Source organism: Trematomus bernacchii, unplaced genomic scaffold, assembly GCF_902827165.1.
Source record: "Trematomus bernacchii unplaced genomic scaffold, fTreBer1.1, whole genome shotgun sequence".
Lineage (NCBI taxonomy): Eukaryota > Metazoa > Chordata > Actinopteri > Perciformes > Nototheniidae > Trematomus > Trematomus bernacchii.
The window spans coordinates 2,917,416-2,930,027 of record NW_022987567.1 but is presented as its reverse complement, the minus strand read 5'-3'; the positions used below and the strand labels follow the sequence as shown (position 1 = coordinate 2,930,027).

General features: G+C 40.2%; 1 protein-coding gene across 1 annotated transcript in view; it reads left to right on the top strand.

The window, feature by feature from the left end:
• Window positions 1–11,524, top strand: part of tsc1b (TSC complex subunit 1b) — a 28,846-nt gene extending 17,322 nt beyond the window's left edge. Inside the window, exons 15-22 of the mRNA XM_034125791.1 lie at window positions 1,627–1,670; window positions 3,849–4,015; window positions 4,962–5,144; window positions 5,262–5,372; window positions 6,768–6,890; window positions 7,550–7,737; window positions 8,263–8,436; window positions 9,081–11,524. Of these exons, the coding sequence (XP_033981682.1) occupies window positions 1,627–1,670; window positions 3,849–4,015; window positions 4,962–5,144; window positions 5,262–5,372; window positions 6,768–6,890; window positions 7,550–7,737; window positions 8,263–8,436; window positions 9,081–9,759 (1,669 nt within the window). The 3' untranslated portion in view covers window positions 9,760–11,524. The remainder of the gene's footprint in view (window positions 1–1,626; window positions 1,671–3,848; window positions 4,016–4,961; window positions 5,145–5,261; window positions 5,373–6,767; window positions 6,891–7,549; window positions 7,738–8,262; window positions 8,437–9,080) is intronic.
• The last annotated feature ends 1,088 nt before the right edge of the window (window positions 11,525–12,612 follow it).

The following is a 12,612-nucleotide window of genomic DNA, read 5'->3' as shown; positions in this document are numbered from 1 at the left end:
ATCTCATGTAGTGGACAGTGCAGCCGTGGAGGAGGTGTTTGTGCTCTCTAGTTCCTGAAACTCATGTTGATCACACACTCGGTAAACAGATTACATCAAAACTCTCTCCTGTGCTCAGCCTGGCTGGGTCGCTTCCAGTCTGTTACTGCGGCCAAAAGAAAACAGCCCGTTGAGAACAAGCACGACATTGTTCAGAGTCCGTCTGCCCTTTTTTTCTTTCTCCACACACACAGCAAACCGGTCAGAGCCAATAATACAACTGCGTCAGCAGAGTCAACTCTGGACACAGAACAATCTGGCTTCACTCATTTCACTCATCTATCACCCCCACGCCTGTCTTCATCGGAGACAAACACTGGCTGCTGCTGTTCATTGCATTAAATGTCAACATGGCGGTCATATTGGTACAGTTAGGCCACGCCCCCTTTACATATCTATGTCTATCAAGGCAGGAGATTTAAAATTGTCACACCTCGCTGAATTTTGAACACATTTTTAAGCAGTTTTGTTCAACAAAAAAAGTCAGGCATGTTTATTTTTGAAACTTTGTTAAATTTATCATGCAGTGTTTTTATATCAAAATATTTGAAACCAATAACTAGACTGCAGCAGTGACATTTCTACAATATAATATTTAAGATCAAATTACCCTATGTAATTAGTTTTTTATGGTTTTAGTATTTACTTTTATTTGTATTCAAGTGTTTGCGATACTCTTTTGTTTCAGATGGTTTTATATTATAAATGCTGTATGGTAGTTTATTCTTTAACAATGTAATATATCATCCTCCAATTTGTTACTACATTGTTAAATGGCTTTTTTATTTAAATGTATTCATTTAAAAAACAAACAATTACAAGAAAGTATAAACTTAATTTAAAACGTTCAAATATCTCCTGCATTGTTAAATTGCTGCTGAGATAGTTGTGTTTATATTTTTGGGAAATAAATAAAGATTTAAATGTATTTCATTAAAAAAGATAAGCAATTACAAAAATACACTAAAGTTAAAATATTTAGTAAATTAATCCAGAAAGGACTTTAAACCTCTGACGACTAAGTACACATACAAGCAAATGTGAAAAAAATAACAGGTTGCTTTACATACACATCAAGTTGGTTTAAATGACAATATAAACGGTGTGGATAGATTTTTTTTTACTGATATTTATTGTACTTATTGTGATAAATTCAACACGTTTAAATCAGTAAAATCCGTACAACATAGAAAATGTTATTGCCTGTTGCTTGGGTCCATCACTTCTTTAATTGGAACATCCAAAAGCAGGACAAAAGTCTGGCATGTGCTCTGTTTGAACTGGCAAAACCTGTGTTTCCTTTTGAATATGGCACAGTACTTGCGGTAAACCGGGAAAACCTGGTTTGAGATGTACTGTGTTTTGTAATACAACCAACGTCAATAAAACATGGATGAATTTGGACACGGCAATATTTTTTCCCAATCCAAAAACCACAAGCTCTTCCCCAAACACTTATTTATACACATATTTAAATGGCTACTGGAAGGACTTCTGTTTACAGTCTTATCCTGAGCAGCTTAAGAGAGAAACATCCGAGGCAGATCATCCTTCTAAAATGTTTTTCTTTCTCTCCTTTTTTTCCAGATTACCTTTGCCAAGTAAGTCAGCTGACTGGACGCACTTTGGAGGTAAACACTGGCAGCGCAGCACTGCCGTACACTGATAAAAGACTCTATTATGAGGACTGCAGATGGAGCGTTTTTCAGGCATGACTAGTGATTCGTCACAAGCTCCGAGACGTGAACAGCATGTTAAAAACGTTAGACAGACAGACAGGGAATTTGTTCAGCGGAGGGGTTTATCGAGAAGCACAAAGTTCCCACAGTCACGCAGAAACCCGATCAACTCAGAAATTCGAAAAGTTTGCCACTTATTAGAGATTTACTCAACGTTTATTTACCTCCCCTGTGTGCATTCAGTCAACCAGAGCCAGAATCTAATCTTCTCCAGCTGACAACAAAACAGAAACGCTCTGTTGTCTTTTTTGAAAACTCTCCGCCAACTTGTAATTACAACGGAAACGTAATCATCTCCCCGGGTTTGTGTGATGGGAGTCATTTCTCTCAAACCGATGTGACCTCTCTGGATCAGATTCTCATGGGAATCTTCCTCTAAATGCTCTTTCTCTGCCCTCTTCCCCTTTGTACACGTTAACAAGTGAAGCTCTGTGTGCAGCGTTATCTTGAAAGGGGACAGCATTTTCCACATTTTTAATATCTTTACAATGTGATTAAATGGTTAAAGCAGCCTTAAAGGGATAGTACGGATGTCTTGAGGTTGAGATGTGTATACTAATCCACAAGTCAGCCTGTTTTAAAGTCGAGGGCTGTCGGCATGCCACTAGTTTGGAGGAACACACAGGAGTATGAGAAAGGAAGCTAAGCATTGTTCTGCTTTGGATGGGGGCAGCACCAAAATGTATTTTTAACTAAAACACACCAAACCCATTTTTCAAATACAGATATTTTACCTTGCAGAACACATAGAAACTCCCTCTGGAGGGAACTTTGGGATTTTAGCGTTTGCAGACCATTTACATGCACGAAAACCTATATAACACACTATAGGAAAGGGAAAATCTTTAACTTCTGTGCCGTAGTTTTCACCAAACTGGCGGTGTGCAGATTGTCATCTATTGTAAGTAATAAAATGACTTTAGATATTTACTTAATACAACCTTCAAACATACGAACGGTGCCTTTTTAAGGTCAGCCAAGTAGAGTTCTAACCATCGGGTCAGTGGTTCAAATTAAAAGACAAGCTGATATAATCCTATCACTGGATATGGATCTATAAAACAGTCACCTTTTTATGGTTGTTTTCAGTCCTGTTTGGCTGTGGGAAGTTTGCACCATGAGCCAAGGTACAAGTGATTAGTTTAAGTGCAGATTTGGAAATGTTATTATATCATTTCTTGAAACCGAAAAAGTCTTAGCACAATGCAGCTAACTTGTCTCCACCTAATTAGATTCCAGCATTTTGGTATGGGTGTGTATTTTCTTCAAAAATGTCCTTTGCAAATACAAAAAAACGCTTTTGTTCCGACGCCTAACCTTACTTTTCACTTGAAACCATTTTTGATTTAATAATAGAATCGAAATTTTTCAAAAAGTAAATGCTGTACTCAATAAAATTGCCAAATCAGATTAGATGTATGTAAGAAACTCTTTAATCAAATAGTAGATAAACAAGATCATTGATGTTACACCAGATGGTCAAGGCTAACTTTTGGTCCTTGAGATATTTGTTATGCTGCTCCAGTCAGATTTCAGTCGGTACCAACAGAAGTAGGTAGAGGTTCAAAGCCTTGGACTGTTAACAGAGATTTATGTATCTTTTGTGCAAAAGCTCATCCTTTTTCGCACGTTTTCTTTCAATTAAAATATCCCAAAATATAAGATCCATAGTATTTATACAGTATTTTATCTTTTGCACAGTCATTTAATTATCTGTAATATTCTGGTGTGTATATCCGAGGGGTAAATTAGGTTCAGGGTTTGTAGCTACATTTTAGGGGAAAAAATTATATAAATATATATTTAAAAATATGATATATTTAAAATACAAATGTGCAATAATAAGATGAATAGAATATATTTAATATATATGCATATTGTACAAAACAATTGATTAGCAACCATTCCACTCTAACTACAGTGCTATTAAAGTATTAGCTACAATCCTAATGACAACCTGACTATTGCTTGAAATGTGCAATATAATACACCTTAATGCACATTTAAACTTTAATGTGTGTCATGATTGTGACCTTGTTATTTACACAATTATTCCCGCGGGCTCCCCAGGTTCGGCCCCGCTGGACGAGCTCCACACGCTGCGCAGCCAGCTGCTGCTGCTGCACAACCAGCTGCTGTACGAGCGCTACAAGAGGGAGCAGCACGCCGTGCGCAACCGCCGCCTCCTCCGCCGCATCATCAACGCCACCGCGCTGGAGGAGCAGAACAACGCCATGGCAAGTTTGCACGTTATCTTTTTCATGAGATGAGCCCCACACAAAAACAGTAACACATCTAAGTACTTCAAAGATATCTTCAGAGGCATTTAAAAACTCTAGCTGTCAAATGAGTCAAGAATCATATGTAGGACGCCGCAGAGAAGCTGTGACTGAAGTTGTTTTGGTGACCGAGACAACAAGTGATGCTTTCAAAGAAGGCTGTTCTGTCTCATGGGATGAAATGTAAACAAAGTGGTGAAACACTGACACATTCATGCAGCAATCAGCGGAAACTTGTGCTTGGTAATTGAGTTTTGTTAACGGGGAAAATGCCCTCAGTTAAGTTGTGTTCGCACTGCAAGGCTTTGTGCTCTATTTGGAATAATTTGCTTAGATCAGATTTTTCTTTACATGTGTCCGATGTCAGATTCCTGTGTGAATTGGTCATGTTTCTGGATTGACCCAAATGCAAAAAGAACAATCCCATCACACTTAGCATGCTGTCATAGGAAATTAAACATGAAGGCCACTTGCGTAAGCTTTTGCGGTTTGATTTGTTAGCAGTGGTTAGCGCCAGGAGTTATGTCTGTTTTCTATTCACTGAGTGGATCGGGCTAGCACAGAATGTAAATGACTTTTTCCATCTAGAGTGAAATAAAAGTCACACCAATTCCAACCTGTATCTGATTTTTGTTGTCCAAAAGAAGTTATCCAAATCATATTCCAGAGAGATCAGATTCCATGTGATTTTTATGTTCACCCTATTACAAAAACCCCCTGAGTCACACAGGCACAGAAAAAACATTCCATTTTAGGACACTTTTTCCAGCAGTGTGAACGCAGCAAAAAAGACCGTCTGGACTGCATAAACTGCTGCAAAGTGCTTTAAAAGATCTATTTTCTCTAACCGCTTCACACTTTGTGCTTATTTTGTGCATTTGTGTGTGTGTGTGTGTGTGTGCAGAAGGACCAGCTGAACCTGCAGAGCGTGGACATCGTGTCTCTGAGGGAGAGTCTGCAGGTGGAGCAGCAGCGCTACAGGCAGCTGTGGGACGACCGGGAGACGGTGGTGACGCGACTGCACAGTCAGATCAGACAGCTGCAGCAGGGCCGGGACGACTACTACACCAAGAACCAGGAGCTCCAGGTACACATCCTTCACCTCTATATACACATTAAATATCAGACTGTACAAATACACGTGTCCACAGTTTTTGCATTTGTAAGATATTTGTAAATCTCTTTAATCTGATTTTGTGTTCAGAGTAAATTGCAAGAGGGTCAGAAAAGGATAGATGATCTGGAGGCGGAGCTTCAGAGGGCCAACAACAAAGTCTGCCACACTGGTCACCTTCTCAACCAGATGACTATCAAGGTAAAAAAACACCTGAGTCATGGTCTGATTATAATCATGTATTTGTCAGTTTCAGGTGGTTTATTCAGTACCAGAGCCTGTACTCTGAAACGATTTGTATTACTGTTGGTACGGATGTGTAAAAGTAAATCAGCTTCAATAAATTGCTGCTATATTATTACTGGAAGTTGAATTGAACTGGTGTTTCTGCCATGGAAAAATGTCAGCCTTTTACATTACAATATGTTACGTCTCATTTAGCTGATGCTTTCATCCAGCGTGACTTACAATAGGTGCATTGCAATATGAACCAAAAAAACACAAAAATCCTGCATATAAATTCCAAAAAGCCAAACTTTTCAGTGCTAAATACAAAAGTGACGCTTCCAGTCCAACTTGTATCTGATGCTTCCTTCCAAAAAGCAGGATGTCTTCTGTTTTTTTTATCTTTCATGTCTGGGCAGGTTTTACATTTCACATAAGGAGATAAACGCGCCTCTGCTCACTAACACTGATCACTATCACACAGCATTAAATTGCTCTTAGTTTAATCAGAACTAGTGTTTAGTCGCTGCCATTCAGGCTCCTCTGGTGAAAATAAAAATCCACCTTCTTTTGCATTATAAACAAATAGTATAGTTACTCAAAACTCTAATATATAAAATATATATCAACAAACATAAGTGGAAAAAAAGCTAGAAAGAGACAGATAAAGGAAATGATAAACGTCAATTTACAGAATATAGTAGGAAACTTCATTAATTAAAAAATAGCACAAGTACATTTATTGTCAACGACCAACCAGAGAGTCATTAATAATGTCAGATTTCTTAATGTCTTTTTCTGCCTTTCTATAAAAAGAACTTGAGCAGGATAGTGATTAGACAGTTGGGTCAGACTATAGGAGGGTTACAGCAGCACATGCCCCCCCCCCCTCGTTCTGCCACCTCTCTGTAGTCTGCACGCTGTCCCAGGGCTCCGTTGCCTTGGAAATTCTGTCTCTCCTTCTCTATTTTTGGGTCAGCGGCACAGGGGGTCCGGGTGTTTTTCTGCCTCCTGGGGTTTGTGTGAGGTCTGTTTAAATCCTCTGACCCAGGAAACAGGGATTTAGTGGACTAAAGGTCCTATTTATGATATTCAGCCAGAAGAAATAGCCTGTATAGTTTAGTATTCTGTCATATCAAGGCCTGGGGATGAATTTCTTAAGAGCATTTTAATAGGAACAGAGAAATAAAGTGAACTTCCGCCACAGATGTGTATGCCGGGATGTGCACGGCACATTTGGAGAGATCATTAATGACTCATTCCGCCGTACTCAGTGTTGATGCTTTCCCAGATATTTCGGGACAGGTGTGATTTGTAGTATAATTGCTGTTTTGCCCTCCATCGTCATTGTTTGTCTTGCGTGTCCTTCAGCTGAGCAACAGCGAGAGCACCCAGCAGCAGATGAGCTTCCTGAACAAGCAGCTGCTGCTCCTCGGGGAGGCGCACAAGCTGTCCATGCAGGACCTGCAGCACGGAAGCACTGATAACACCAAGGTACGCTGGAGAGAGGGTGTGTCTGTGTGTGGGACAGATGCAAAGGACCACAGAGACAATATAGGAACACTAATTTACTGGTATTACTGGCTTACAGTTCCCTAACTTAGTACTCTTACCACCCTGGGAAAATACTTAGTTACAAGGAAAAGTCCTGCGTTGGTATTTTTAGAATAATATGACTACTGGATTAATGAGTAAGTTGCATTTTCCTGCTCTTTATGTTTTAGGTTTGGTAGTTTAATCTCCATTAAAGAATGATATCGTATCAGGTTATCATATGTTTGAAGCTTTGTCCGTATTCTGTGAGAAAGACGCATCTCTAAAAAATGTCAACTTTTCATGAGTTTCTCAGAAGAAAAGTCAAGTTTTCAGCTTTTGTAATTTGTGGAGTAAAAAGTACAATATTTCCCAATGAGATTTAATGGAATATAAAGTAGCTAGAGGGAAACACTCATGTTGATTAAGTACCTTAATCTCATACTTAATAGGATAATTTAGTGTGGTTTTAATTGCATCTCATTTCTAGCTCCATTATTTGTAAAGTCTGGAAGTAGAAATTACAAAGCGTAGGGGTCAAACTGTCTCCTAGTCTCTTTTTATTTCTTAATCCTTTCTTCACTTTGTGCCTGTGTGGACACTGACCCACCACCATGCAGGAGGCCCAGATGCTGAAGGTGTCTTACGGGAACGAGGTGGAGACCCTGAAGCAAAGCCTGCTGGTCCAGGGTCAGAAACTGGAGGCGGCCCAGCAGAGAGTCGCCGAGCTGGAGACGCACCTCTCCAAGAAGGAACACCTCATCGCCGAGCAGAAGAAGTTCCTGGAGGATGTGAAGTGTCAAGCAAAGTGAGTCTGAACCTCCAAGTCCTCACAAGAAGCTTCATATATCCTCTTTGCCCTCTTCATCTTTGTTGGGAAAATTCTGAATGTACTCTTCCAATATCAGAGTAACACATGATAACAAAGGCCCTACGTTGCTGTGTACATAACCGGATGTATGATTACCCAGAAGAGCGTCAGGACACACTGTTTTAGGCATATGATAGCTATGTGACAAGGATTAGCATGAAGATTCAGCCTCTATGGAGATAGAAATATGACTGTATTGCTTATGTGGGTCTTAGCTAATCTAAACTAAACATTGTATACTGCTTTGAACCGGTATTCCTGCATCTTGTGACTGATACACCCTCTCTTGTATATAAAGCATGTGAAGGACACTGTTCTGGGAACTATTTTGTCTCATGCAGCTCTGTATGTGATGACTACTTCCATTCTTGCAAGGATAATAAATGCATGTATCCTGATATTGAAGCTCAAGCCGGTGACGAGTGATATTTTTCCTAACAATCTTCCTCTCTCTGTTTGCAGGGCGGAGCTGCAGGCCTCCGACAGCAGGTATCATGCTCAGAGGAGGATCACTCAGATGCTGCAGACTGAACTCCTGCAGCTCTACAGCAGGGTGGAGATGGAGGCTCCTGTCAGCACTGTCAGCAGTCCACCACCAGGGGGCAGAGCTGACCCACAGACTTGTGCTGACTCCAGGTCAGGCTCTGCACATTTTCTTTAGTGAGCTGTTGTGTTGAATTGCGATTTCACTGCTAAAATGACCACTCGATTCAATCTACTTAAGCTATGTTTTATAATGGTCCCCAATCTTTGTGCATTGTGAGAGTTTAAACGGACCAGTGTGATGCTCACATGTGGTATGTCTTACGAGCAACACCACATGTTATATTTGTACTTTTTTAACCCATTTATAAAAGCCTAAATATATTAAAACTATCAACTATGACTGTATTTAATGTAAAAAATTGAAGAGTAAAAAAAGAAACAGATTTCAGCTATTTCTTTTTGATCTTGTTAATCATCCAATGACCTCTCAGGTAAATATCTTGGGTTATGCACTTCTAAGTTAAATTGGTCATTTGGAAACATTATGAATTTAGTTTGTGTCTCATTGCGCTTTATAAGTGCTTACATTTCGTCACTTTTACTATATTAGTGATAGCAGTGCCTTCACCTAAATGATATATTTAACTAACTTTGGAGTAAAACCTGATACAATGGTGATGGTGTCAGATACTGTATGAATGAATGTTATCTATGCAATCATTTAAATATTAGTGGCCAGTCAATGGTTTTCTGGGTCCTTTTTTATAATGTGTTAATATTATTCTCCTCCACAGTGTCACGGTGCCAGGTGGACGAAGCAAACCTCACACCATCGAGGAGTTGGTAGACGGTAGACCGCCCCGCGACTCCTCCCGGGGCAACGGCAGCACTTTATCGCCACGGCAACCAAAGGTGAGCAACTCTTCCAAGACGACGAAGGCGGCAGCCAACTCCATGAACGGCAGCCAGGACCCGGCCCCCCCGCCCCTGTTGGTTGAGCCCTCCCTGACCTGTCCCTACAGCAACCCGCTCACTGCCCTGCCCCCCTGCGACGCACCGGTAACCGTGGGCTCCTACCCCAGCGCCAAGAGCTTCCTGGGCATGAGGGCCCGCGAGCTGTTCCGCAACAAGAGCGAGAGCCAGTGCGACGCGGAGCAACCGGCGACGCGTTTGTCCGGTCTCGCCCACGGCCTGAAGACGGATCTGTGCGTGGAGCCGCCCTGCCCAGGTTATGGCGCCCCCGTTGGTCCCGCACCTTCCTCCACTCCAACCCCAACCACCCCTCTCACTGTGCCCACCCCCTCTGAGCCCAAGCAGCGGGCCACCAGCCAGGAAAGCCCCCGCAGGAAGGCAGCGTCAGGCTCAGGCGGAGGGAGGGGTCAGGCGGGGTCAGGGCGCCCCCGGCAGCAGCAGCAGCAGCAGCAGCAGCTAAAGATCATGGACTACAACGAAACACACCACGAGCACAGCTAGAGACACGGATCTGAGGCGGGACGTAGGGCGGAGGCCGAGAGACTACAAGTTTTAAACAATGGAGAAGAGCTACAAATCAGCTAAAGAGTTAACATGTCAGTGACTCTTTGGAATTCAGTGTTATTTGTTCAAATCCTCTGAGTGGACAACAGGATTTCCCACAATGTTTTCCTATATTTTTTTTTCTTATTTTTTTTCTAGTCATTCCCCTGAAAAATGTTGACAAGGATACAAAGTTGATGAGTTGTTACCAGTGGAGATGCTAGTGGTATGCATTTAGATTTTATGCAAAGACGCTCATGCTAGCAAGATGCAGTTATCGATAACTGTGTGACACTGTGAGTCTGAAGATTAAAGGATAAATTAATCCAAATGACAAAAAACCCCACTTTGCTTGAAAACATTTACCCATATTTTTCAGATATTTGTCGCTTTATTATGCCTTCACAGCCAACACAATGGTAGGAGCAACTTGTCTTCTGAAACAGTGTCACAGTTACGTTGGATAATCAACAAACTTTTCTGAATTTGTACTGGAACTACTTTCTAGTGAAGAAATAGTCCATTTGAAAACGAATTATAGTGAGGTTTGTCGAGTCACATGGATACTATTTCACAAAGACGGGCTGTGATATTTTTTTAGATGTCAATTGTAACTTCTGAGGGCACCACAATTATAGCTTATTTCACCACCATTGTGTTGCTTATGAAAACAGGAATCTACGAGACAAACATCTCCAAATTTGGACAGATAAAACAATATACTATTAGAGTTAAGTGAGAATTCCTTTTTGTAGTTTGGATGTGCTGACCCTTTAAAATCCAAACAAAGAGCTAGTAATGTTACATCTGTCACGATCATCTGTTAGGCATGCTTTGGCGTTGACCATGGACCGAAATATATGTTTGATATCAGAATGCATGTTGAGGGTTACATCAAAGCGGTTGAGGTGATAAGTACCTACAAGACGCTTAGTTTACTATGGGGAAACTTTGAAGTGAAACCACTTGAAAAACTGACATTTCCATACAAAACTCAATTGAGTTTTTGTCCAAATTAAGTCAGAGAGAGAATGTGTGTTGTTTGCAAAAAGGCAAGCATGTAGGTCGAGTTGGTTCGCGTATTTCAGCAGAAATGAAATTAGGAAAGTGTATGAAAATGTAAAACTGATTAAATTGTTTGCATTCTTTTGAATTCCATTGTACCTTTTATGTTTTATTTATTCAGCCATGAAGGGCTCCCATGGCGTACATATCCTACAGAATCAGACCTGGCAAGTAACGCAAGCCCAAGCTATAAAAAGTCATCTTTCTCTGTTGAAAGGTGATTTCTGAATTGTGTTTTTTTTCTCATGTTAAGTGTACATTCAGCTAGTACAGCGTGGGAAACAAACTAATTACATCTTGTCAAATCAGGTTTCTTTCTGCGGGTCTGATAAACTGGGAGTTACCTAGTTTTCTTCTGATTATTAGAAGTAAACTCTGGCATTGAAAGTCGTCTAAATCCTGTTGTCCACCTGGAACTCCTGCTGTCACTTCCTTTTGCCTCGCTATCTAAAGCATGTTCAACAATCCACTTTAAATGCCAACAGTAGTAACTACCGCAAACCAAGAAAGAAGGTACAATCAGCACAAACTGAAGAAACCAGGACTCTGACCAGAGCTGGAGATATCTGGGATAAAATGGCAAAAAGGAAGTTCTTAAAGCAGTGGCTTGTGTTTAACTGTGAACAATAAAGATCGTCTTCAATGTTTTGCACTACAATTCTGAGTTTGGCTTTTTTTCTGTCGCCTAATGTAATCCCCTCCATTTGTACCTCTGTGGAAATGTAGCATCATGGTGTTTTTTCATTATGGCCAGTAGAGGTTGAGTTTGGTTTGGGGACGAGCCACTTTCAGGTGTTTGCACAGAGTCAGTCTGTCCTTCTAAACTGTGTTGTTGGTTTTCAGCTCAATTGAAAACAGAAAGACAATCAAGGAGTTTCTCATGACAGTACAGTATTGGATAATTGTCTTTGGTTGTCAACCCTGTGAAATTAAATAACGCCCAACTACGCACAAAAGCACAGGTTTGACCCACTAGAATATACAAATATATTATTAAAATAAGGATTAATCATTTTAGTAATTTTCTTTACCATATTTTCCTTTTAGTGTACCACAGTATACTCAATATATTTGGTTTTTCAATTGTTATTCACACACTTAATGCAATTAGAAATGGGCAATTTTCACTCCTTTCCACTATTTTTAAATACGCAACTATTCATTAGCTTAGTTTAGCATAAACCGCTAGCTTAGCCCTGTTCACGGTTTAAAGACCGCCCAGCTGAACTTAATGAGGCGAATTAACCTGCTTCTGCCTTATCGTAGCATATATTACTGTAATGAATGGATATCGTATTTTCAACTAACGTAAACTCTCAGTATAAGACGGCCACATTTTCCAAAATGTATTTTTTCTTCAATGAATACAGAGGTAAGTCTAAAAAGTTCTCAAATTCAACATTTCGGTTTCGTTAGCAAAACACAAGATGGCAAATTAGCCAATTCCTGCAGCAACATGGAGTTTAATTTGACTACATGCATGAAAACTGTAATTTCAGTGTTACTTGGTATTTAAGTGAAAAGAACGTTAAAAATTGTACATAATTTACATACAAACATGCTTTAAAAACAATAGGACATGTACAGTAGGCAGGACAGTAACCAAGGTAGGCCTACATGTTAATTATTCACATATGACATTGACGAGAGGATATTTATTTACTAGCCTGCTTAAGTCTTATGGGATATCTCAATATAACCTTGTACAGTGAATCTAAATGTTCAAATTTAAAGTGGGAGGTTGTG